Source organism: Chrysemys picta, chromosome 2, assembly GCF_011386835.1.
Source record: "Chrysemys picta bellii isolate R12L10 chromosome 2, ASM1138683v2, whole genome shotgun sequence".
NCBI classification, from domain to species: Eukaryota; Metazoa; Chordata; order Testudines; family Emydidae; genus Chrysemys; species Chrysemys picta.
Window position 1 is genome coordinate 169,664,410 of NC_088792.1, and position 27,309 is coordinate 169,691,718.

The 27,309-nt window shown below is 42.9% G+C and overlaps 1 protein-coding gene across 5 annotated transcripts in view; it reads left to right on the plus strand.

Moving 5' to 3' along the window:
* The window catches only part of ZCCHC2 (zinc finger CCHC-type containing 2), a 74,626-nt gene that overhangs the window by 37,840 nt on the left and 9,477 nt on the right, over positions 1-27,309 (plus strand). For 4 of the 5 annotated variants that reach the window (XM_024107313.3, XM_005300865.4, XM_005300866.5 and 1 more), the window contains 5 exons: positions 459-542; positions 3,078-3,135; positions 8,332-8,467; positions 10,308-10,372; positions 12,150-12,244. In XM_024107313.3, the coding sequence (XP_023963081.1) occupies positions 459-542; positions 3,078-3,135; positions 8,332-8,467; positions 10,308-10,372; positions 12,150-12,244 (438 nt within the window). The remainder of the gene's footprint in view (positions 1-458; positions 543-3,077; positions 3,136-8,331; positions 8,468-10,307; positions 10,373-12,149; positions 12,245-27,309) is intronic. The other variant, XM_005300864.5, reaches the window with a different exon arrangement.

Consider the following 27,309-nt stretch of genomic DNA (forward strand, 5'->3'; position numbering starts at 1 on the left):
TTTTGAAATGGCACACTTGTTCACGCCTTCTCTCAAAATAGCCAGCCCTGGAAGGGTTTGGTGTCCTGAGAGTATGTTACTGGTATAGTTCACATTGATGTGTCATAGTTGGAATTTTAAGGTGTTAGAACTGCAAAGAAACACAACTTCTTAAAGTCACTTATAATGTGTGCTGAGTGCTTTTATTGCATTTGGCACACCTGTGTAAAGTATGCTTTTTTTGGTTTTAATGATATTTGCACATAACTTCACCTGCTATTCAACTAGCTAAAATTAAGATGGTATCTTTAAGTTGGTATAAAAGCCCCAATTTATCTCTCACACACGTGTGTACACACACACTTTTTTCTTAACATAGCTTCTAGTTTTCTGTACCTCCTTGCAGAAGCTAACTTTTTGCCCTGAGTTAGTTGCTGTAATAACTTCCTAGAAAACTACATAAAACTTATTCTCAACAGGTAACTTACAACCCTCTTTGAAGACAGCTAAGGCATCAGAACACTTCAAGGAGGACAGTTCAGAGGCTTCAAGTCAGGAGGAAGGTATTCATATATTCAAAGGTTCTATGTATGAGTAAAATTTTTACCAGGCTGACAGTCACAGAAATAATGTATTTGACTGACTTCTACCTCTTGTAAAGTACTGAAGACTTTGGATGGAAGTTGCTATATAAATTTTAATTTTTGTTACTGCACGCTTTCAGTAACTTAATACGGTTATTACATTTGTGAATAGGAAGGCTTTGGAGGTGTGGTTGCTTTTTGAGTTGTTTGAAGAGGCTGGGGTGAGCAGCTAGGAAGAGTTGTGGGGTTTTTTGTTAGTACACAGACAAAGATATTTGTGACTTCCTCATGTGTCTATTTTTTATGACCTGGTTAATGTTGAGTGAGGTATTTCAGTTTTAGTTGACATTTATAAAACATCATCTTAAATATGAAGATCCTCTATGTGGAAATACTTCACTCCTCTATTTTTATCTCAAAGCTGCACTTCTGTAGCATTGTGGCCAGTTACTAACGGTGACTCTAACCCTTCTGATCTGTGTAATGAACTCCAGATATGGGATACTTCTCAGATACCAGAGGGTCCTGTGGCACCTTTGAGACTAACAGAAGTTAGTCTAACAGAGACTACTTCTGTTAGTCTCAAAGGTGCCACAGGACCCTCTGTTGCTTTTTACAGATTCAGACTAACACAGCTACTCCTCTGATACTTCTCAGATACCATGAACAGTTTTGATGGGATGTACTAGCCCAGTGGATAAGTAGTCTCATTTTGAAAGGAATGCCAAGCCAGTTTTGCATCACTTGAGCAGTATGCTAGTTTGACTTTTTGATAGGCAAAGGAGGGCATGCGACGCAAAGGACTGTTAAACCATACTATTTGCTAGCACATAGTGTTCTCATTCCTATCCTCTTATGCTGATATGCAAGGTGGAGTGTGATGTACTTTTGGATGCAACTTTTCTGAATCTCTTTTCAAATAAAGAAATGTGAAAAAAGACAGCAGCAGCTTGGGCCATCAGGCAGGAATGCTAAAGAGACAAGAAGACTAAATTCCTGTTCAACCTCCGGTCTCATAAGAGCTCACAATAGGTTGCTTGCTCCTTTAGTAGAAATGTTACTATCTTTAATTTTAGCTATTTCACCATAGTACTGCAGTAATACAAAATAGCTATTTTTCAAAGCATCTCCTCTTCCTTTTACCAGTAAGCTATTTGGTCAGGTCCCTGTTAAGGAGACACATTATCCAGTGGATCCTCTGATTGTGATTGTGTTGCAATGCATTGGCAAAATGTGATTCTTAAAGTTCTGTACTGTAAATGCCAGGGTTGGTTGATTTGTGTCAAATTTTGTTCCCTTCAAGGCAGAGACAATATCTTCTACCACTGGAAAACTATATACAATTCAGAAAAGCTTTTATCTGTTTTTGAAAGAAAATGCCACCCATTGCGCTGTTCTATCTTAAAACACTAAGAAAACTCTGGAATGCATTTGAAAATAGTTCAAATTGTCATTTTTACATTGTCCTTAAATGAGAACTTTTTCGACTTTAAAATTTCAAATGCATTTGAATACGTGCTAAATGCCATTAGAGTAAACTTTAGTAATGCTTTTAAACTTCGTACTTTCCAAATTCCAATTCTCACTCTTTCAGTCTTCTAGTTGGATCTCTATTTTGATCTTGTTCTGAACTGCATCTTTAAGGGAGTTGTGGTAAATGATAGCAACTTTCAAAAGAAAAATAGAAAAACCCAGAAATGATAGCAAAGGAGTCAAAGATGTTACTTAGAAGCCAAAGATCAGCAGCAATTGGACCGTGGAAATTTTACTTTTGGCAGAATAATAAATATACAGTACTTCAGAGAGGTAAAAAGACAAGCTCCAAGGACTTACGGTGAAAAATAATAAACATTTTCCCACATATACATGCTATTACTTGTAAGGTTTACTTAAATTGCAACTAATCTCAGGTTCTAAATGCATTATATCAATGCAGGAACTTACTCATTCAGCAGCTCATAACTTACTAGTACCGTATTAGCCTTCTGGGGCAATATCCAGGAGTTGGAGAAAGAAAACAATTTCCATTTTTCCTTTTGATTTGACTGATTTTTTTTTTTTTTCTGTCCCATTGAGCTAAATCTGGCAACCTCTAATGACACAACCAGGGCACCTATGGTTAGTCTGTTGGTGAAAAATAATCCCAGTTGATTATGAAATGTACACTTCTCTCCCTGTACTTTTGGCTATTTTTGTAACTTTTCTGGGAAACTGGGGATGAAGGTCCCCAGTCCTACCCATCTGATCCATGTCAACTGACCCCAGCTTCCATGCATTGTTTGACTTGAGTGGCCTTCTGTGCAAGTGTACGGGGTCCACTCATGTTGGATCAGATTGTAAGATTGGGATCTGTATCTATAGTAGTATTTGTCTTTTTCCTGTCCCTACCAAAACATTGAGTGAAATATAGTCGAGAACCTTTACTAGATGGGTTATTTTCCTGGATTGACTTATAATAGAAACAGTTGTTACTATTGGCATTGCTGATTTGTGTTTTTTTTTTTCTTCCCCCAGATGTAATGCAGCACACATCAGTCCATAAAAAACATAATGGGAAAAGTCCTGTTGCCAAGTAGGTATTAAGGTTTGCAAAACTAGCATGTCTACTTTAAAGTCAAATTTAAATAAATCCATATTTATTAGTTGCTTGAAACTTTAGGGGCATGCAAGTTTCCTTTTGGATCAAGGCTTTTTCAAACTGTCATAAGGTATATTAAGTTGTCTTAATATTTAAAACTTTAAGAAGAAAGTAGTTCAGTTGGAAGACATCCCTGGATAATTCTTCCTAAAATGTGTTTTTAAAAAATGTAGTTGCCTAACGTGTACATCAGGTAACTCATACACTTCTTTTCCAAAGGTGATCCATGTTCCTGGGTATTAAGCCTTGGGAATGAGATCTGAAAGATGACTAGCTGGCTCCAAAGAATTTTGGGACTGTCTTACAAAAAATGGCATTGTTATTCAGGGAGCATACAGAACATCATAACCACAAACTAGCTTTTCTTTTTCTCCAAGGTTAGATCCTTGCCCAGTAGGGGCCAAGTCTTTTACCAGTAAAGGTTCACAATTTTTCTGGCATAAATCAGACAATCACATATTAAATACTTACATAGTTGGCGTATAAGACTCCATGCATCCCCATCCTGGTTTTCAGTAATTCCTCATATTGTTGAATCATCCCTCTTGTGTGGCTTTTCAAATTTTTCCTATGGGGGAAGTATAGTTACTATCTTCCTACAATGGTCCATCAACTAAAGCATTGAAATCTTAACTTCTGTTTATGGCCCATTGTAAATGTAAATAATTTTTTTACAAACCCAGTTTAAAAAAACTCAGACATGCTTTCTATGTATATTTTAGTCCTTGAATTATTAATGAAGAATGCTAACAATAAGCCTATCCAGAAATTTTGTGGAAGGCATTTACTCAAGAATGACCATACTGGGTCAGACCAGTGGTCCATCTAGCCCAGTATTCTGTCGTCTGATAGTGGCCAATGCCAGATGCTTCAGAGGGAATGGACAGGACAATTGAGTGATCCATCCCCTGTTTTCGAGTCCCAGCTTCAGGCAGTTGGAGGTTTAGGGATACCTGGAGTTGCATCATAGACCAGCTTGGCTAATAATCATTGATGGAGCTATCCTCCATGAACTCATCCTTTTTTTTTTTTTTTTTTTTTTTTTTTTTTTTTTTTTTTTTGGACAGTTATATTTTTTCATTGTGTAAAGTAGTACTTTATAGGCGGAGATATACCTGGAAAGGTCATCAAGTCGAGCCCCCCACCTTCACTAGCAGGACCAAGTACTGATTTTGCCCCAGATCCCTAAGTGGCCCCCTCAATGATTGAACTCATAACCCTGGGTTTAGCAGGCCAATGCTCAAACCACTGAGCTATCCCTCCCCTATGTTTGTTTTAAGCCTGCTGCCTATAAATTTCATTGTGACTCCTACTTCTTGTGTTTATGTAAAGGGGTAAATAACACTTCCTTATGCACTTTCTCCAGACCATTCATGATTTTATAGACCCCATCATATCCCTCCTTAGTAGTTGTCTCTTTTCCAAGCTGAACAGTCTTTTTAATCTCGCCTTATATGGAAGCTGTTCCATACCCCTAATCATTTTTGTTGCCATTCTTTGTATTTTTCCAATTCAAATATATTTTTTGATATGCGACTCTGATTCCTATATATTTTGTGCCGTGTACTACTGATTATCCTCATTGCACCAAGTTTCCATGATGCATATTATACCAATATTCTTGTTTAATGCCTGGCACTCTGGTTCACCCATCTTAGTATCTGGACTTACAGCATTTTTATATATAATGGTCTTTTTACAGCAGCTTAGCTTTCCCAGAAAATCTGTATGCAAGGTGCCTTATAGCCTGCCACTTTGTTCTTCATCATTTCTATATATACATTTTATTGTATCTTGGCTATACAAAAAAAGCAAAACCAGAAACTGCAAAATACCTAGCGTAAGTAACAATATGTATCTTAAATTCTGTGGCTCCTTGCACAGAGTAAGAAGAGAAGCTGATTTTCCATTTTACTTACTTACATACATGCATATATCTCTATATCATGCTCCATCTAAATTTCCCTCTTTCTTACTCTGGAAACTATAACTTGTTCTATGCCTCACCTTGTCTGTAGACCTAATCAGTTAGGGCTAAACGAAACCTATTGGATACGTAAGATGAGGGTTCTGTTAACCTAAAAGCAAAAAAAACCCAGCACTTTGCTTAACCCAGTTGCTGGGATGGTACAGGGATTTAGGTAGTAGCGATCTGAAACTTGAAGTGCCCCATCCACAAGTTGATGGAAGAGAGAAACTTTCTCTTATCTCCCATCTTGAATCTGCTGGTTTCTGTAAAGTGGGGGAAAGGTCTTAACTTCTGTCCCTGTCTTAGCTGCTTGGTTGCTGCAAGGAGGGAGAAGTAATCTTGCTATTCTAAAGTCTCCCCTTCTTCCCCCTCCTCCCCCGAAGTTGTCTCCCCTCCTGTGGATAACTTCAGTCTCTCTCTTCATGTGTTCAAATATGGATGGCGTCTCCTAGGTGAAGTAAGTTTTTTTTGTTTTGTGTTTGTAGGTCAGTTCTTACATACTCATCCATATGAATCTGGTGTAAATCTTGGGTTAGGAAAACTATATCTCTGGAATAGTGGTGGTACGCTGTAGAGATGCTTATATAGTACCTTTCTGCACATTCTGGCTTAAGTCCTACTTTCACTCTTTTTTTAAAAAAAAGCAGAAAGAAAGAAGGTTAGGAATGTGAAGTGAAGACTCAAATAGTCTTAAAACTTACTTGGTCTTTGGAAAAGCAGCAAGGGGTACATTGAAAGCATCCCTAACCCTTTATCAGCTGACTGTTTAGCAGAAATTTCCAAAGTACTCCTGTACACATTAGTTGTGGACCTTTCAGTGTGTCTATTTCAAGACTCTTCAAGACTGAGTTTTGATCGAGGTTTACTCGAGCTATTTCTTCAGGATTCATTGGAACATTTAACTCACTGTAAAGCCTCTCCTTTAATATCTTCCAGAGGTGCTTGGTAATGAGGAATGGAATAAAGTATTTTGTATTGCAGTACTTTCATGAAGCTGGCAAGAACAATTAATTTTAAAATGTATTTAAAAGCCAAATGTCATATAGCAAAATATTGTTATAAATGTATAAAACACTTTATTTATTGTTTTTTCTTTTTGTTCTCAGTCAAGAGTGGGGCACATCTGTGGATGACAGATGAAGGGTGGATTATAGGTCCATATGGCCTGGTGACCCCCATCAGAAATCTTGTTCCAAGAGTCTGTTGACCAATGTGTCTATACTTAGTTACAAATCAATCAGACTGGCTATTGCCATGTGTGGTTTGAGTGGAAGGCATTGAGGCCCAAAGTAAATGCCAAACACTAGTTTAGATTTCTCAACACTTTTCAGAGGTAGCTAGTGTGAGGACCGAGAATATGCAGCCAAAGGGATAGTTTTAAATTCTGCTATGTGGTTGTAGAAATGAGCACAAAAGTGGTTTGTAGATGGTCCCACACAGCTTTTTCTAACTTTCTTGTATATTTTTGAAGTAAGGGTATGTAGTCACTTTTTCAATATTTTTGAAGTTCAGAAGAGAAGGAAAACAAGTTTAAAAAAAAAATCTAAACCTGGAAAACTGCTGTTTAACCACTTGCCCTTTTTAAGTGTGAAAAAAGGAAATGAATCATGAAACATTTCCATGAGCTATTAGGATTTGTGAGTTTGAATATATCCTAAATTTTGTGTCCACATAAGGGCTTGTCTACACAGTGGGATAATACAGCAGTTTAGGGTTCTTTAGACATCACACTCTCTAATAGAACACATTTATACTTCTGAGGGCATTCTGCGCACAATATTTTAAAATTCTGCACATTTTATTTGTCAAATAAATGTGAAGGCTCCATCATGGCATCGGGGAGCAAAGGTCACTGGCTACACAGAGGTGGGAGATCACTGTGCAGCTCCTTTTTCCCCCCTCCCCTCCCCCAGGACATGGACTCAGCAGTGACATTGTACCCAACCCTGGCACAGCCTAAGGACCGGGCCTGCCCCAGAAACACCCAAGGGCTCTGCGCCTTCATGTGGGCAGGCAAGCCCAGCAATGCAGGATCCAAGTGTGGAGGGGCTTCAGTGTGGGGGGATCGCAGTGTGAGTTGAAAGGGTTCTGTGTGTGGGTGACTCAGTGGGGGATCCAGGTGCGGGGGGGGGGATCTGGATGCACAGGGGCTTGTTGTGGGGGTTCTGGGTGCAACGGTAATGGGACTTTGCAGGTCTGCAGGGGGCTCCAGGTGAAGGTGGTTGGGGCTCAGCAGGGTGGGCTCTGGGGGGGAGGGGGACTCAGTGGGGGATCCAGATGCTGGGAAAGTGGGGCTCAGCTGGGTGGGGATCCAGGTGCAGCTGGTTGGGGCGGGGATCTGGGTGCAGGTGGCTCATGTGGGTGGTCCAGGTGCAGGGGGAGTGGGGTTCATCAGGGGAGTTCAGAGTCTTTGGGGGAGTGGGGCTTGGCAGGAAAGTGAGTATGAGGGGGTCTGGATGCATGGGGGTTGGGCCGATGGAGGAGCAGCTCCCTGTACAGGGGTCCCTCCCCCTGTAACTGAGGAGTGATGGGCGCAGGATGTGGGGTGGGGGCCAGGGGAGTTTGCAGAGCTTCTTGCAGCTGGGGGAGAAATGCCGGGGGTGGGTCTTACCCAGCCCCAGATGCTGTGCAGGGGAAGAGGAAGTCCTGACCTCCCTAGCCCAGCCAGGACTAGCAGGAATCTGGCACAGGGTCTTCCCCAGTCCTGCCTCCTGCCCCACAGTCCTTTACCTCGGGCACCCAGAACATACTGCTGGGGAAGGTCGTGTGATTGCTTTTGTGACTTCCCTATTCGTCATTTTTCTGCGGGGAAGCAAAGAAATCTGCAGGGGACATAAATTTTGCGCACATGCAGTGGTGCAGAATTCCCCCAGTCGTACATTACCCCACATGTGTACACACCATAAGTATCCCTAGTATGTAATTGCCTGTTAAGTAAAGTAAATTTAAGGTTGATCTAGCTTACAGCCATTTTATATAAAAATTTATGCGCGCGCGCACACACACACACACACACACAGTGAACATGTTCCACCTAGAGATCTGTTAAGAAAGATTTTAATTTTTTCTGAAAACACCTGTCTTCCTAATATGCTACAAAATTGGGAATGCTGTTATGGAAATCTCAGAAGTTTTTATACTTGTATAATGTTTTTCACCAGCACTAGCAGTACAAAATGTTCTTCACTGGATGGCCTTAACATAAAACACTCTGAACAGAATGGGGTAGTGGATTGGAGAAGAAAAAACTGCACTGTTCAACAGCATCCAGAGCACTGTACAAACTTACTTGATCAGGTAAGTGGCTTTCATTTATTTCATAATGGTAGGTGAGGCTATTCTCCAGAGCTCAGCATTAAATTTTACTTTAAGGCTAATTATACACACTACAGCATTAATTCTTGAAACAGTTTAAGTTCAACTTGTTAGTGACTATATTACTTATAGCAACCCTCATTTAACTTTTTGTATAATTCTTACTACTTCCTTACTAATAGCCATGTATTAAATTTACTGATCCATAATTAAAATGTCCTAATGAGAGAGATCTGAGCAGAAAGGGAAATTGAGTGGAACTGAATATTGACTATAGGGAACACCTTATTTTTTGGGTTCTCACTGAATACAGTTTAAAGCTTGAGGATTATTTTTTACCTAATTGCAAACAGCAACATAGAGTAACCTGTTTGGTACTGTTCAAATGGCTCATCTGAGGGCACTTAACACTTCGTTTGTATCCATTGTATCACACATGCATTGTATAAGCAACTAAAATGCTATTATCTTTTGCTGAAAGACAATTGTAGTGACATTTATTTGTGGCTATCCAGTGTCCATCCCCTTGATATTACAGTGAAATTCTCCAGTAACTATTTCAAACAAGAGTAACTGTTACAGAAGTGGAAGAACTAAATTGGTAGGTAGTTGCACATACTTAAACTTTTCACAAGTCATCTGCCTTGTTGTTTCTGGAAAAAAAATTGTATGTAGTAACTAATACATACTATGGTATATCTCAATAAATGGAATTGCATTTATTTTTCATCAGACATACAGAGTTGGGTATTGACAAATATAGCAATATTGCAAGCCAAAAGAACAGCTTTGTGGGTCTTGCAAAATACACATTGAACTAATGTTTCCTTCAAAGTAACATTCTATAAATCTTACAATCCACTAACTATTTCTACTTCTTGACTTAATAGTATATAAGCATGAGACAGTAAATATTAAATACTACATACTATTTTAAGGGGAAGGATGAATACACCATAACTGCAAACTTACTCTGAATTGTCATAACTAATTTTCACTCATTCACCAAATTACAGAATCTTACTTACAGTAAAGGAAAGTGTAGCTTTCTTTTGGTTCATTGTACCAGTCTTGATGGATTGGGGGGTAGTAATTGGGAGAAGAAGCATCCTGTGAGAACATAGATGCCATATTCCTCTCTGACATATCTATAGCTGGTACCCAACAACCCAGAGTGGGGAAAAACTGAAGGTTGTTTCTAAATATTGGTCTCCAGTATGAGTGGTGTGCATCCAAGTGATGGAGTAGAGTAACTTGCAGAATGTGGACACTCTTCTGAATAGCCAATAACTTCATTCACTCATGAGATTAGCTTTTCCTCTCAGCAGTGTCAATAGACATAAGCATTGTGAATAACTCTGGAGAGCAAACTGGTTCTTTTCAATGAAAGAATTGTTACGTGTTGCCAGTTGAAACTCTTCTAGTTTCACTCAACAGGAAAAGACTTACGGCTTGTTTCCAACACTCAAATCAGCAATTTGTTTCATTCTTCCAAATACTTGCTGATACTAATAATCAGCATTTTTTCACTGGCTACTACCATTCAGCCAAGGCAGACCACATGAACGTAATTCTTGGCAATTCTAAATTAAGAAAACATCATAAAATGCTTTTGGATTTCTAGAAACACGCTTGTTACCATAATACTGTAGCACCTAGGAGCCTTAGCCATCAACTATAAATGGGAAAGACTCTTGAGATTTCTGCCTCTGAACTCTTATTAAACTTTGAACTTTTGTCCAATACGAGATGTAAATGTACATTTTGCTTGGTTCTTGTGGAGTTTTATTTTCTAACTATCATCATGGTATTTGTTCTCTAGCATGCAGGAGAGAAACTGGGCTTATCTGCAATAAGCAAGAAGAAAGGAAAGCCACAACTGGAAAAGTAGGTTTTAATTTCACAGAACTAGTTAATTAAAGACCTAAACATAATGCATGCAACCAGAAAATCCATGGTTATCTAAGTTTCCATTAACATTGAGATTTGAGGATTTGTACCTCATTTCCAGCAATTTCTTAAAATCTGATTCCCTCTTTTGACTGTTTTGAGCTTCATTCTATGCCTTGAAGATATAGGCTTTAAAATGGATTCTGTCAAATGTAGGCATGCAAATTTACCTTTTTTTTTATTTAATAAATGATTGCCTTCTTGTAAGTGTAAATACAAGGATGAATTGGATGCTGTTCCTTTTTCATCCATTTGCTTCAGCCTGGAATTGCTTGATGATGATAGGCATGTTGTGAGTCACATAAACATACAAATCCATAACTCCTTGTTGTAGTTTAAGAAGAATATAATGAATAATAGATCTGTATAAAGAAAAGCTAATTCTTCCATATGAAGAGAAGCTAACATATACAAACACTTTTGAGATCTATCACAAAATTGCAACTTAGTCAAATGTGCAAGGGATGGAGGAAGGAAAAAGCCTAATTCTATGTCTACACTACGATCTTAAATCAATCTGTTAGGTCGACTTACCGCCACTGCATTAATTACTGTGGTGGCTGATGTCCACACTAACTTCCTGTCAGTGATGTGTGTCCTTACCAGGAGCACTTCCATCAACTGAAAAGGGGCAGTGTGGGGGACTGAGAGCCAGGACTCTCAGCTCCATACAGCTGCCCATCAGGAGTCCAGCTGCCTCCTGGGGCGTCTCAGCTGTGAGCCAGAGGCAGCTGCCAGGGGCTTCTTGCCTCCGGTGGGGAGAGCCACACCCAGAGTGCAGTTGGCTGTTGTGTTCCTGGCAGGGAGCTGGGAGCCAGGACTTCAGTGGACAGCAGCCCAAGCCAGGAGCCTGAGTGGCAGCCCGACTTGGAGTGGAGACCCAGCAGCAGCCACTGGAGCTGTGAAATTGACAAGAATTACAGCCAACAGCGGATGTAAGGAACGCAGTGTCTACAGACACTGTGTAGACACTGCGTTGCCCTAACTGCACTGACATAAGCTTTGGCCTCTCATCAAGGTGGCTTTATTATGTCGGCATAGCAAGGGAGTTACATCAGCGGAAGGAGCACTTCAGTGTGTACACCTCCACTGTTTTGTTGACGGAAGCTGATTTCAGCTATATCCTCAACGGATATAGGATTTCCTTTTTCTTAACGTGTGAGAAAGTTAGAGGCTGTAAAATTATCCAGGACACTTCATTAAAATGTTCCTCAGTGTGAAATGTGACCTTGCTCAGTGTACAGTAATTTGGTGAGGATGAGCGTCTTTAAATTAGCCACCACTTCAGCTGTTTCTGTAAGCTGGTAGCCCATCAGTGTGAAAAACTTAAACCAGTTGCGCTATTTTGCATTACGTTATACATGCATATAAATTGAAATCATATGCCATTTTACTGTCTAACACTCGGATGCTTGCAAAACAATCTGGTATGTGCCTCTGCTATATTGGTTACCTACCTGAAGAAACTTTAATGCTAACTCCAATTTCCCATCCGTTTTCTCATTTATCTTTACTAAATATACTGAATAACATGGGTTGCAATTTTAACCTGTGATATATCCCAATATTGACTTCTGTAGGGTACTGTTTTCACTGATAAGCACATTTGAGGTCACAAGTAAATATTCCAGTGCAAATAAAAGCAATATTCTATACCTTGGTTATCTTTGCCAAAACTACCTTTGAAAAATATTCTTTCATTTTACCTACATAGGGATAAAATAAAGAAAACGGACAGCAGATTGAGCAATAGGATTAATGGAGTTAGAGTTGCAGCAGCACAGCATATCCGTGCAGGGGCAGCAAAAGGTAAGACATTGCCTTCAGGAAAAGATTCTTATTAACTATAATAAAATAGTAGTATACTAAAGAAATTTGTTAAAGCTGCCATATCTTTTAATCTAGTCCTATTTTTTGCACAATTACTACATGCATGTTTAAGAGTGCCCAGTGTCAAGATCCTCTGCTAGTGATTATAATAGTTAAGAATTTATTTAATTTAATATTAAAGGGCAATTCCAATATATATATCTTTTTTTTTTTTTTACTGTATCTAAAACTCAATAACGGTTTCCCTCTCCTCCTGTGCCGCTCCGCATTGAACACTTTCCCCACATCTCCTTTTTTTGTTATGGACAAAAACCTAACTTAAGCCTGTTTACGTTGTCTCCCATGTCAGCACAACTATTGATAACCTATTTGTTAGCTTGTTCTCTTCTGCTGGATTCCCTGCCTCCTTCTGTTCGCATCAAAGGAAAAGTATTGTAGGATAGACATAAGTGGCTGCTTAAAACACAAGCAGTAGAGTGAAATGAGAAACTTTCTGAATCAGCACAAAACAGCAATTTATTATGGTTTATTTGTGTATATGTTGAGAGGAAGGAGTCCTAAGTGCTTCTGTCCCAACAATCTTTGTCTGGCTAGCATAATGATCAGTAACACTGAGGATAGTGCAGTTTGAGGAAGTGAAGAGTAAAAGTGGAGAAAGGAATGAAACTTTTACTAATGCTAACCTGCTCATTGTGTAGCAGCAGAGAGAAAAGCAGTAGAAAATATCCTCATCAAATCATACGTTTGCTTTAAGGAAGGTTGGTTTATGTCTAAATAGTTCAAATGTCTTGTTTCCTAGTGTATTGTCAATATTTGAATATTTTAAAATGTATTTTAACAAAACTGAGGAACTGCAGAAATACCAACTTTTCACTGCAAATGGGAAACTTAAATGCGAAGTCTTGTATGAAATGCTTCTACTCTATACTTCAATATAATTGAACCAGTAGAGGAGCTGAAACCAAATGTTGAGCACTTCAAGAATTAAAGTACCCTCTAAATGGAACATTATCGGAGGAAAGAAGGCATTTTATCCCCTATGAATAGTAGCTCAAACAGCAGATTAAGTGAAGTACAGCTGAGGGAATTCTGCACCAATAAAAAATTTTGCACAATATTTTAAAATTCTGCAAATTGTATTTGCCAATAAATAAATGTGGGGCTCCAGCATGGCAGTGGGGAGCACAGGCCACTGGCTGTGGAAGTGGGAAATGACCCTGCATGTGCACACACCTCCCTCCCCCCGGGATACGGACCCGACTGTGAGGCTGCCTCAAACCCTGTCGCACACAAGGGCTAGACCTGTCCCACCCCAGAAACACCCTGGCACCCTGCTCCTCTGCGCCAGATGCACCAGGCGTGGGCGGGCAGGCAGGCAGAGCCCAGCAGGATCCAAATGTAGCGGGGCTTAGTGCGGAAGGGATCCAGGTGTGGGGTGAGAGGTTTCTATTTGGGGCAGTCTGAGTGTGGGCAGCTGAGTGGGGGAATCTGGATATACACAGGGGCTCGTTCTGGGGTTCCGGATGCAGGGACAATGGGACTCTGCAGGGGTGTCTAGGTGTGGGGGGATGGGGCTCAGTGGGTAGGTCTTGGTGGAGGGGGCTCAGTAGAGGGGACCCAGCTCAGGAGGAGTGGGACTTGGGGGTGGAGCTCCAGGTGCTGCTGGTTGGGAGTGGGGGTTCTTCGGGGTGGTCCAGAGGCAGGGTAGGTGGGGCTCATCAGAGTGAGGGTTTGATGGGCCTGCTTAATAGGGAAGCCCCAGATGCTGATGGTGCTGAGGGGACACTGCATGCAGAGCTTCTTCCCCCTCAGATTCCCCTATCCCCTTTTCTTCCTATCACTCTCTCCTGTCCCTATTCTACCCCCTTCCTTCCCCCTGCCTCTTCTCCTCCCGCTCCCCCCCACCTACACCCATGGGCATCCCCAGGCCTGTTAAAAAGTAACTAGCCCCGATGTGGCTTCCCTTCACTTCCCTGTCACTTTCTGCAGGGAAGCAAAGAAATCTATGAGGGGACATGTTTTCAGTGTGCATGCAGCGGTACAGAATTCACCCAGGAATAAGTAAAATCAGGGAGGGGAAAAAAATGGGGAAGGGGGGGTATACCCAGCAGTAGGAAGAAGTTCACTTATGGGTCACATTCAGCTGTTTGACTTTTTCCAACCTCAGAAATGACCTTTGAAAGTGTGTACAATGGTACTACCTCTACCCCGATACAACGCTGTCCTTGGGATCCAAAAAATCTTACCGTGTTATAGGTGAAACTGCATTATATCGAACTTGCTTTGATCCACTGGAGTGCACAGCCCCACCCCCCTTGAGCGCTGCTTTACCGCGTTATAGCCGAATTCATGTTCTATTGGGCCACATTATATCTGGGTAGACGTGTATATGATCATGTGACAGTTGCAATAGTCAGCTCTTCTTTGAGTGCTGGTCCCTGTGTGTATTCCACACATGGGTATGCATGCATGTCATGCACCCGGCTCTGGAGATTCGTAACAAGCAGTGTCTATTGGCCCACATATGCGCAGTTGCCTTCCTTGTGCTCCAGACTTAGGGTATAAGAGGCAGTGCAGGCCAATGCCTCTCCAGTTTCTTTTTACCAGTGCGTGGCCAGAGTCACAATCCAGTGTCCCCAGATTTCTTCTTTTTTTTGATAGTCTGTTAATAGTTTTTATATTAGTTTAGTTTGTTGTTCAAATGATGGTTCCTATGTGAATTCCACACATGGGATATGCATGTGCCCCCTGCACCTGGATGTAGAGTGTCTGTCTGGCCTGCACATGTGCCACAGCTCTCCTCATGCTCCAAACCGAGGGCATAAAAGGTGGTGCAGGCTGAAACCTTTCCAGTCTAGAATTATGCATGCACAGGGTTCAAAAACTGTTTCCTGTCCTCGCTCATTTTGGTGAGCGGCGAACATCAATGCTGCCTTTATTACCTGGGTGAGGCACATATTTCTGTTGTGTGTGTCATCTGCTGCTCTTTCACCCCAGAACTCATGAAGATTAGGAACTGAGACTCAGAAAATCACATGGAGAAGACAATGAATCCCCAACCAGAGCTGTGCCAGGGATGACCTCCCCTCGTTCCCCCCGCTAAGTAGATCTCATAGAGCAGGCAGAGCCCCTCTGAGCACAAACTTTGGAACCAAAGGCTAAGACTGTGAAGGCTAAGGAGAAGGTGTCAAAGAAGCGCTGGGAGCACTCTCATAAACATAAGGACGAGCTATCTTAATTTAAGACTGCCCCGAAGAGAGAGTATCTTTTCCTGACCCCACCAAAGTTGGGAACCTGGTACACATGAGGTTCGGGATAACTACCTCCTGGTGGTCCCATCCACTTCTACAGCCGATGCACCCCAGGGTGATCTAAGACCTACATTTCCCCAGCGGACATCTTTGCTCAATCCAATCCCTCCTATCGGGACAGTCTCTATTCTGGGATGTTACAACAGAGGAAGAGACTGTCCTATTATTTAGAGTTGTTCTCCTATCCCACCTGCCAGCATTAAGATGCAACCGTCCGTTCCACTGGAGATGAGTGATATGGCTTTCTCTTTTGATGAGTCTTAGGCCCCACAGAAGTCTGTGTGACATCAGGCAGTGACATGACAAAGCAGGCCCAGATAAGATTCCACAGGAGAAAGGTGGTTTGAGGTCATGCCATGAGGTCCACCTCTGTCAGTTGATCCATCATACTGGCAATAACAGGGACCACGAGAGCCCTACTCTAAACAGCCAGGATTGGTGCAGGAATCCTATTTTGACATTGCCTGGACATCCACAAATGGCACTGTTGGAATATACAGAACGGGAAGGTGAGCCGGATCCAACAGTTTAGCGAGCAATCTCATAATCTTCACCCAGTCAGTCGGTTACTCTATCTTCTCCATTTCCACCAGACAACTTTAAGCAATATCAAGAACTCATGCCCAGGGTGGCTGTGGAGCTACAGATGCAGCTTGATGAAGTCCTGGTCAAGTTGCCCTCCCATCAACAAGGTCATTCTGGACCCAGCGAAGACAGTTTGGCACATTCCTGCTTCTTGTGCTCTCATCCCTAGGAGGGCAGAGAAGCATTATTTTTGTTCCATCCAACTGGTGAGGGTTTTAGTTCTCACCCACCGCTTAACTCATTGGTGGTGTAGGTGGCTACAGTGATCTAAGCAACAGCACCCAAAAGCTACTCCCTCTGATGAGAAGGTTGTGCTGCTTGTCTCTTTTCCACCTCTCTCTCCAGTTCTGGATCTCTCATTACTAGGCTTTCTTGGCCAAATATGATTTTCCTAATTACACTGAGTGTATGGAATTTAATGACCAGCTCCCTCAGGAGAATAGGTCCTGTTTCCAGGCCTTAGTGAATGAGGACAGTTTGGTGGCCAAAACGTCCCTCCAACCACAGAGGAGGCAGCAGATACTGCATTGTTATGAGAAGAGTCGTGGTTGCAATGCTCAGGTTTCCCTAGAGAGGTGCAGAGTATCATCCAAGATCTGTCCTCCTCACAGAACAGGCTGATAATATCAAAGACTGAGTCTCTCCACTCCCTCAAAGGCTCAAGCCCAATGCTTCCCTCACTGGGCATTTAGACCTCTGCCTCTGAGAGAATACACCATAGACATTCAGTTGCCTCCATTTTCAGATCCCTCTACTGCCATGACTTCCACCCATTCCCACCCACATAAGGGCTACTTTTGACACCTCAGTTATAGAAATGGTAGGAGGTCAATCTCCCCATTTTTTTTCTTTTGGGGCAGTCTCACGTTTTGCCTACAATTGGGACTCTATCATGGCAGACAGTTGGCTTCTAAAAATTACCCACCATCATTACGCCATCAAATTTCTCTTCCCTCCTCGCACCCCTCCCCCCCCCCTTCAGGAACCACTCTCACAAGGAGATTCTTTGCCAGGGTGCAGATTCTTTTCTTCAGCAAGGGGCAATAGAACAAGCAAGTACCACCTCAATATCAAGGGAGAGGATTACTATTCCCTATGCTACTTAGTCTCCAAAAGAGATGTAGGGTTGGGATCCGGGACCCCCTGACAACTTAACATCTTATTCAAATTGGTTACCCCTCCCTACAAGATGTGAATGTGGTTCATAGTTCTCCATATGAAGGGCACTTTTTTTAAATGTAGATATTAATCTGTCCTACAGAATTGCTTCAGTTCCTGGTTAGTCAGGAAACATTACTAGTTCGGAGCCCTTCCCTTTGGATTAGCAATAGTGCTCAGGGTATTCACAAAGCCCATCTGAGATGTCAGTTTTTCCCCTATTTTGATGATTAGCTCCAAGTAGTAGGTCACTCCAACAACACAGTCAGATGAGTGACTTTTGTTCCTGCTTCATCTTCTGGCGAAGTGCAGTGTTTACATGAACAAAGAAAAGTCCGTTTTGACAGCACACAGATGATAAAGTATATCAGAGTGACACTGGACTCGAGTTTCAGCAAGAGCTTTCCTCACGCTCTTCCCCCCACCCCACCCCAACATTTTAGTCAATGGGCAATGTATGCTTTCTCTGCTAGGCCACATGGCCTTGTGTACTTGTAACACCATTTGTCAGAATTCATTTATGCTGCCTGTAGGCCTGGCTCTTGTCCTTCTACTTGCCAGATGGGGACCACATAAACACCAGAGTGACCGTTCTCGCCAGGGTCATCACATCTTTAACCTGGTAGTCGAACCCAGAACAAGTGTGAGTGGGCCTTTCTCCTGCTCATGCATTCATTCTGTATCCAAGCAATGTTGGACAACATCACCATGGTCTCTTTTGTATAAAACAAGCAGGTTGGTGCAAGATCCCTTTCCCTCTGCCTGGTAGCAGTCAGGCTTTGGAATTGGTGCACCAGAAACTATATCACTATCCAGGTGTTCAGAATTCATTAGCAGACAACCCAAGCAGGCACTTCTCTGCAGACCATGAGTTCTGTCCTGAGCAAGTCATTCAGTTAGTGGGAACACCTCAATGGGCTCTCCATGCCCCCAAACAAATAAGTAACTTCCCCAATACTGTTCCAGAGTATCTATGGGCAATGACTCCCAGGGTGAGTCTCTCCTGTTCTCATGGACAGACCAACTCAGATGTCTTTCCATTCATTCCCCTGCTATCATGGGTCTTAGGAAATATCCGTCACAACAGGGCAGGAGTCATTCTCATAGCACCCAACTGGCCCTGACTGTTTTTGTTCCCGGACTTTCTGAGGATGTCAGCCCTTCGTCCTATCAGGATTCATCTCTCTCTGAATCTTCTAATTCAGGAAGATGACAAAATCAGACATCCCATTGGCCCACACTGCCTTTTATGCCTTCAGTCTGGAGCATGAGGAAGGCGCGTGTGTGTGTGTAGGGATGTGTGTACACACCAATGGACGTTGCTTGTTGAGAATCTCTGGACTCAGGTGCATGATGTGCATCCATACTTGTGTGGAATACAGATGGGGACCATACATCTTGAGGAACCTCCCTATTTGATCATAAAAAATATTGCTAATGGGCCTTTTGAAGTGAAGCTTTTTTTTTTTTCTTTTCTTCCAGAGGTGACTTTAAACTACCATTTTTTAAAGCACTTCTGTCACATTACATTGTCATCTTTTGGAAGGTACATTTTGTAGAAATAGTTCATTCTGGTAAACTATAATGTGCTGATTTGTTATCTGAAGACTCTACTATTGTATTCTCAGTTGTGTTCATCTTGTTTAAAGATGAGTAACCAAACTTCTGGAAAAATGTTTTATGGAGACCACTGATGGCGACTTGGATTGTTGAACAGCCTCAACTGCTGATGGAGTTAATGAAGGCACCGCAGGAATGTTTTGCATTTTTAGTAGGGCTGTCAAGCGATTAATCACGTGATAAACAATAATACAACACCATTTATTTAAGTATTTTTGGATGTTTTCTATATTTTCAAATATATTGATTTCAATTACAAAGTGTACAGTGCTCACTTTATTTTTGATTACAAATATTTGTATTGTAAAAAAGAAATAGTATTTTTTATTCACCTAATAGAAGTACTGTAGTGCAATCTCTTTGTCATGAAAGTTGAACTCACGAATGTAGAATTATGTACAAAACAAAACTGCATTCAAAAACAAAACAATGTAAACATTTAGAGCCTCCAATCCACTCAATCCTACTTTTTGTTCAGCCAATTGCTCAGACAAACAAGTTTGTTTACATGTGCAGGAGATAATGCTGCCCTCTTCTTATTTACAATGTCACCTGAAAGTGAGAACAGGCATTCGCGTGGCACTGTTGTAGCCAGCAACGCGAGATATTAACATGCCAGATGCGCTAAAGATTCATATGTCCCTTCATGCTTCAGCCACCATTCCAGAGGACATGCATCCAAAGCAATGCGGACTGATGCATGTTCATTTTCATTATCTGAGTCAGGTGCCACCAGCAGATGGTTGATTTTCTTTTTTGGTGGTTTGGGTTCTGTAGTTTCCGCATCTGAGTGTTGGTCTTTTAAGATTTCTGAAAGCATACTCCACACCTCGTCCCTCTCAGATTTTGGAAGGCACTTCTGATTCTTAAGCCTTGGGTTGAGTGCTGTAGCTGTCTTTAGAAATCTCACATTAGTACTTTCTTTGCGTTTTATCAAATCTGCAGTGAAAGTGTTCTTAAAACAAACGTGTGCTGGGTCACTGCTATAACATGAAATATATGGCAGAATGTGGGTAAAACAGGGCAGGAGACATGCAATTCTCCCCCAAGGCATTCAGTCACTAATTTAACACTTTTTTTTTTTTTTTTTTAATGAGCATCATCAGCCTGGAAGCATGTCCTCTGGAATGGTGGCCAAAGCATGAAAGGGCATGCGAATGTTTAGCACATCTGGAACGTAAATACCTTGCAATGCTAGCTACAAAAGTGCCATACCAAGTGCCTGTTCTCGCTTTCAGGTGACATTCTAAATAAGAAGCGGGCAGCATTTTCTCTTGTAAATGTAAACGGACTTGTTTGGCTAAACAAGAAGTAGGACTGAGTGGACTTGTAAGCGCTAAAGTTTTACATTGTTTTGTTTTTTGAGTTCAGTTGTGTAACAAAAATCTACATTTGTAAGTTGCACTTTCATGATAGAGATTACACTACAGTACTTGTATGAAGTGAATTGAAAAATACTATTTCTTTATGCTTTTTACAGTGCAAATATTTGTAATCAAAAATATAAAGTGAGCACTGTACACTTGGTATTCTGTATTGTAATTGTAATCACTATTTAAAAATGTAGAAAAAAATCCAAAAATATTAAAATTTAAATTGGTATTCTATTGTTTAACTGCAATTAATCACGATTAATTTGAGTTAATCGCGCGAGTTAACTGCAATTAACCAACAGCCCCAATTTTTAGTGTCTTAATTTTTATTCGGTTGTCTTGAGTTGTGGTTTGCAGATGGTAAAGGCACTTTCCTTTTTGGATTTGTGCCTGATAACATGCCTAAAATGTGTGCCAGGTGTCCATAAGTATTCTGATGCCTCTGAAGGTGAAAAAATGAGATGTCTTAAGTGAATGCTGTCATATCTGCAGCAGCAGTAGAGGTGTACCTGCCAAATGTTGCTCTCTGAATTCCAGAGAACAGGAAAGCATCCTGTCACTTTTTGTTTATCTTCCTAGTGTATGTCTGTTACTGCATATTGACTGGAGTAAAGGTCACCTGTCTGAGGTCACACAGTCCCATAACTTTGATTTTGTTTCCATATAAAATATGTAGGCCTATACAAGCTATAGGTATTGCCCCTTCCTCACTTCAGTTGTGCTTGGAATGTGCTTGGAATGTGTGAGGGGGGGTTGGGGTGTGGGCTTTGGGCTCGGGGTACTGGTTCTGAGGTGGGGCTGGAGATGAGGGGTTCAGGGTGTGGGAGGTGGCTCTGGGCTGGGGCAGGGGGTTGGGGTGCAGGAGGGGCTCTGGGTTTGGAGGGGCTCAGGGCTGGGGGTTGGGGTGCAGGAGAGGATACAGGCTCTGGGCTGGGGGGTGCTGGCTTTGGGGTGGGGCCAGGCAGGAGGGGTTTGGGTCCAGCTCCTAGGCCAGGGGGAAGGTGGGGGGCAGGAGGCTCTGTGTTTCGCCCTGCTCTTGCCTGCAAGTACTGCCTGCAGATTCCATTGGCCGGGAACCAGCTAATGGGAGTGCGGAGCCGATGCTTGGGACAGGGGCAGTGCACGGAGCCCCGTGGTGGTCCTGTCTAGGAGCCGGACCTGCTGGCTGCTTCCGGGGTGCAGTGTGGTGCCCCAGGACAGGTAGGAACTAGCCTGCCTTAGCATTGCAGCACTGCTGACCGACCTTTAATGGCCTGGTCAGTGGTGTTGACGAGAGCCACCAGGGTCCCTTTTCGACCGGGTGTTGCGGTCAAAAACTAGGCACCTGGTCACGCCAGAAAGGGGGTGAGGAAGGGCGGGGCCGCACCACACCATGTCCCCTGGTGGGACAGTAAAGACGTTGCGGAGGAGTAAAGGCTCTGGGGGTGCTGCTGTCTGGGCCCGGGGCTGTCCTGCGGCTGGGCTCTGGGGAAGGGGGTGCTGCTATCTGGGCTGAGGGATACCCCGCACCTGGGCTCTGAGAGGATGGGAGTGCAGGTGTCTGGGCTCTGGGGACCCCACACAGCTCATCTACCCCCTCTCCAACTGGAACTGGGTTGTTGTAGGGGTTTATTTAACTCTCTACTCCTGGGGGATCTTTGCTGATGTCTGTATTGTTGACAGGTATTTTTGAAATAAATTACCAAAATAATTGAAACCGGAGCCGCCATGTTCTGTTGTTTTTGACAAATAAAATATACAGAATTTTAAAATATTGTGCACAGAAATTTTAAATTTTTGGCACAAGTCTCCCCTGAGTACCATTTTCACTTCTGTACTTTCCCCTCCTCCTCCTCCTCCTAGCTGTTGTTGTGAGGGCGGGGGGGGGGGAGGCTGGGGAAAAGCATGGCTGGAAAGCAGGTTTTGTAATTATAGGTAACACTTCACCTATTCATTAACTACTTTCCCTTTTCTTCTCACTTTCCTCCTTAGTGGGATTTTAACACTGTAAATCTAAACTAATATCTCAATTTTAACTTGTTTATTCCTAATCACTCTTCTTCCCTAACTTTGCTATCTTTCTTTTTCCCAGGCTCATAATCTGTCATCTAGTGATTATTTAGATATATGGGAGAAAAATTCAAAGTCACATCTTTGCCATTTCAGATCTTCCCTCTCCTCACTGTTTGTCTTCTGTTTACCCACCCACAGTCTGTCCAAAATGCTACTGCTAGATGCTTGTCTTTTCACCTTTGTCCTCTATCAAGAATTTATTCTCTCCTCTATTTTTTCTCAGCTTTAGTAACCCCATCCCTTTCCTGTCCTGAACTGTTAATCTATTTGTTGGAGGATTCTCTTATGAGACTTAAGTAGACATTGAAATTTCAAAAATGATTAAGTCAGTGTGTGAACTTCCCTAAATCTGTAATGTTTTTTAACCAGCTCTAATTGTAAGCTCTCCAAGTAGAGAACATGTCTTATGTTCTGGAAGGTAGTGGTGTTCTTCGAGTCATGTCCCTGTGGGTGATCCATTTTAGGTTTTCATGCACCCCTACTCTCATAATCGGAGATTTATAGTAGCAGTGCCCAGTTGGGTCGCACATGCGCTGTCCTCATCTCGTGCTGCTTCTGGCGATTATGTGGCGCTGTGCGACCTTCCCCCTTCAGTTCCTTCTCTACTGCCTTTCGCTATCAGTCAGAGCATTTAGCAGTGCCTCAGAGCTTACTTAGCATAAAACAACCCCCCAGTTATTTCTGTGTGTCCACTGCTTAGGCGAGACACACGTACCTCAAAAATGTCCACACTGCCATAAGTAAAAGCCAAGACTAGGAAAGCCAGGGACTTGCAATTGAAATTACTCCTAATGGAGAAGTCCCACAAGCCAGCATCTGAGCTAGAAGCATAGACATCCTCCCCCCCTCCTCCCCCGGGGGGCAAAAGTCACCCACAGCAGCCTCTGACAGAGGTGGTTCTTCTAAGGCTCAGACAACCAACCACCCAACCAAAAAGATGGCTAAAAAGTGTACTTTGGATTCACCAACTTGGGAAATGATCAAGAAACGGCAGTCCCCGAACTGACATACGTAGTTGGTTCTGACCTAACCAGAAGTTTCTACCGCTGAAGTTGCGGTACCTTCTGGTACTATGGGTACCACAAGAGAGCTAAGGACTCCAAGCAAGCCAGCTCAGATATAGACAGTAAGGGGAGAACAAAACCCATGCCACCACTAACACACTTGGCACCAAGCAGCTCCATGCAACTACAGGACATGCTGCCACCTACCATCAGTCTGCCACAACTGACGTGTACAACTATACCAGTTTCAAGTGATGTCCCTAAGGGACAACTGATGGATTGTTGGAATAGCATTGATAGGCCGCCTTGGACTCTGCAGACATGGCAGCGTGGTCTACAGCTACTGCAGTAGTCAGGAGGAGAGCTGCTTGGTTGCATCTCTCTGGAAAAGAGATGCAATTGGCAATTGAGGGTCTGCCGTTTGAAGGGCCCAAACTCTTCATGGCCAAGACAGATGAGTCTTTACACATTCTCAAGGGCAACACTGAAATCCCTGGGAATTTATATTCCTAGGAACAAGAGATTAGAGTAAATACTATAACATGCAGCAATTCCAGTCTACACTCACATCTCTCAGTGCTGGAACCCTTCCCCATCTCTCAATCATTTGCAGACTAATTCCATACTATCCAGTCTGGAAGTCCATCACAACAGACAAATGGGTACTGGAGATAATTGAGGTTGGATACTCCATCCCTTTTACTCCCCTTCTCCCCCCCATCCTCTCTCTCTTCAGGGACCCCTCTCACGAAGCCCTACTGCAACAAGAGGGTAACCCACCTCGTACATCTAGGAGCGGTAGAACTGGTACCAACAGAATACAGAGGGGAAGGGCTTCTATTCACATTATTTCCTCATACAGAAAAAAACAGGAGGGTGGAGACCCATTCTCAGTCTTCCACTCAACTTCGTGAAAACCCAACACTTCAAGATGGTCACGTTAGCCACCGTAATTCCAGCAATAGGACAGGATCATTTCCAATACAAGATCCTACCCTTCGGCCTATCCACTACTTCTCTAGTTTTTTTCAGAGGTCCTTGCCATCGTGGTGGCCTACCTCCACAGGAAAGGAACTTTGATATTCCCATACTTGGATGACTTCCTGCTGAAAGTACCTACACAATAAGCAGCATCAGAGTGCACCAAACAGACGATAGCTCTCTTCACGAGGTTAGGCCTCCAAATAAATGCACAAAAATCAACACTAACACCAGTGCAAAAACCAGAGTTGAATGGAGCCTACCTAATTTCTCCCGAGGTGACGGCGCCTCTATCACAACGATTTCTCACCTTAACCAACCTGATCTCCACAGCACGAAACAGCTCGCAAGTCACTGCCCTGACTTGCCTGCAACTAATAGGCCACATGGCCGCCACGATGTTCGTTGTCAGGCACGCAAGACTACACATGCATTATCTAAGAGTTTGACTCCAGTCGGTTTACATCCCACACACAGTATAAACAAGCACCTCACAATGCCAACAAAATAAGACTCCCTGCTCTGGTGGACACAACCAGACAATGTCTGTGCAGGGGTTCCTCTTGTACAAAATTCCCCAACAATGACCATCATGACAGATGCATCACTCCTGGGTTGGGGGGCACATCTGAACTCGCATTCCATCCAGGGCCATTGTTCCCCAGCAAAATCCCTTCTCCACATAAATCTTTTAGAACTACGAGCCATTCACAACGCTTGCTCCCACTTCTTACCAATTATCAAAAACAAGACCACACAAATCCTCGCCGACAACATGGCATGAATGTTTATGCAGAGAAGCCATGCAGCTCTGGCACTGATGCATCTCGCACAATATCCATGTCACAGCATCATATCTACTTGGATGCCAGAATACCACAGCAGATGCACTAAGCAGGAACTTCTCTCAGGAACACTTGTTCCAAAACGTTTTCAAGCATTGGGGGTTCCCAACAATAGACCTGTTTGCAACTGCACAAAATGCCAAATGCCTGATGTTTTGTTCCAGGGCGGGACTCCCCACTCTCTAGGCAACACCTCCCTCATCCAGTGGAACACTCCCCTCCTATATGCTTTCCTTTCCATCCCCCTCGTAGCTCAAGTGATCCACAAGATCAGGCAGGAAAGGTAAAAAAAAATCCTAATAAGTCCCATGTCGCCTCCACAAACCTGATACCTTTATCTTCTCAAGGTGGTGGTGCATCCACCACGTATGCTCCCGCTTCTGCCTCGTCTTCTGTTCCAGGACGCAGGTCACATCCTTCACCCAGAACCCCAAAGACTCCACCTCAAAGCGTTGTTACTCCATAGCTCAGGATCTGAAATGACATGCTTGACAGAGGTACAAAACACTTTGTTAAACAGCCACAGAACAACCACCCGTCGCGTGCACCTGCACAAATGGAGGCGATTCAATACCTGGTGCCAACAAAAACCGATTCTATCAATGTCAGTCCCCTTGCCTCTAATAATATCGCTCTTTACCCACCCACCCACTCACCAAACAGTTCCTTAAAGGCATCATCTACCCGGAAGTGCAAAATCCTACTCCACTATGGGACCTCAGCCTAGTCCTTAGAGTCCTCACCAGCCCACCATTTGAGCCCATGGCGACATGCTTTCAACTACACCTTTCCATGAAGGTAGTTCCTTGTGGCCATTACATCTGCCAGATGGGTGGGAGAGTTGGGAGCTCTCATGGCAGACTCCCCAAAGACCCACAATCTTTTTCAAAGATAAAGTTTCCTTGAGACCACACCCCAACTTTTTGCCTAAAGTCCATCTACCTACTGACATTCTACCCCAAACTCCACAAGGTATGGCCCTCCCTATTACATACCCTGGATGCACGCAGGGCAATAGCCTTTTAAATAGAGCTAAATCATTTAAGTCCCCTAAACTATTTATCTCAATTACTGAATGATCCAAAGGGGATGCCATATCTAAACAGAGGCTATCCATATGGATTTTGGATTGCATCAAACTGTTACCAGCAACATGAACGGCAACCCCCTGCAGCGATTCATATGCATTCCACCTTATTGGTCTCCACAGCATTCCTTAACACTTCCATTATGGACATCTGTAAGGCTGCAACATGGACCTCAGCCCCTACATTCATGCAACATTATGCATTAAAACAGCACGTAACCTCTGATACTCTATTTGGACTCACTGTACTGTCATCTGCACGACTTCAACTCCAAAGTTCCCTCCTTCCACTGGAGGGCACTGCTCTGAAGTCACCTAAAGTGGAGCACTCACAGGGGGATCATCACTCGAAAGTTACTCATCTTATGCAGTAACTTAGGTTCTTTGAGATGTGGGTGCTCCACTTTAGGTGTTTGTGCACCCACCCCAGCACACGGAATTGGAGATTTATGGTAGCATGCCCGGTTGGATCGCACATGCGCAGTCCTCGTCTCAACCACCTGAAGCAGTGCATTTGGCAATGTGCGACCAGCCCTGCGCCCACCACCCGTTCCTTCTCTACTGCATAGCATTATTATGAAACTCCGAAGTAGAGGGGAAGAGGGAGGGTAGTGGAGCACCCACAGGGGGACACATCTCAAAGCACCTACACTACTGCACATGATGCGTAACTTTCTCTTTGCTGTGCACATTTTTGATGTGTGGTGTTTTTAATAAACAAAGCTTGTGACGTAAAATGTACTTAATCTGTCAGAACATGATAGGGAGAATTGTATAATTTGGGTAGTATAAATGCAAAGGTAAAATAAGAAGGCATTGCCACATACCATACATGCTCTTTCCCTATATATGCCTTCTATTGTATAGATCTAAATATTGCTTAACTGGCAAGTTGACACCCCCTGTAAATGCAGACCAGTGTTCTCCCTGGCTGATTAAGGCTATTGGAGAAGTGCTTGATCCACAGCTGATGGAGGTGACTAATTTTTCTTGAATAGGTGAAATGTTCAGCTGTCTTCTGGTTAGCC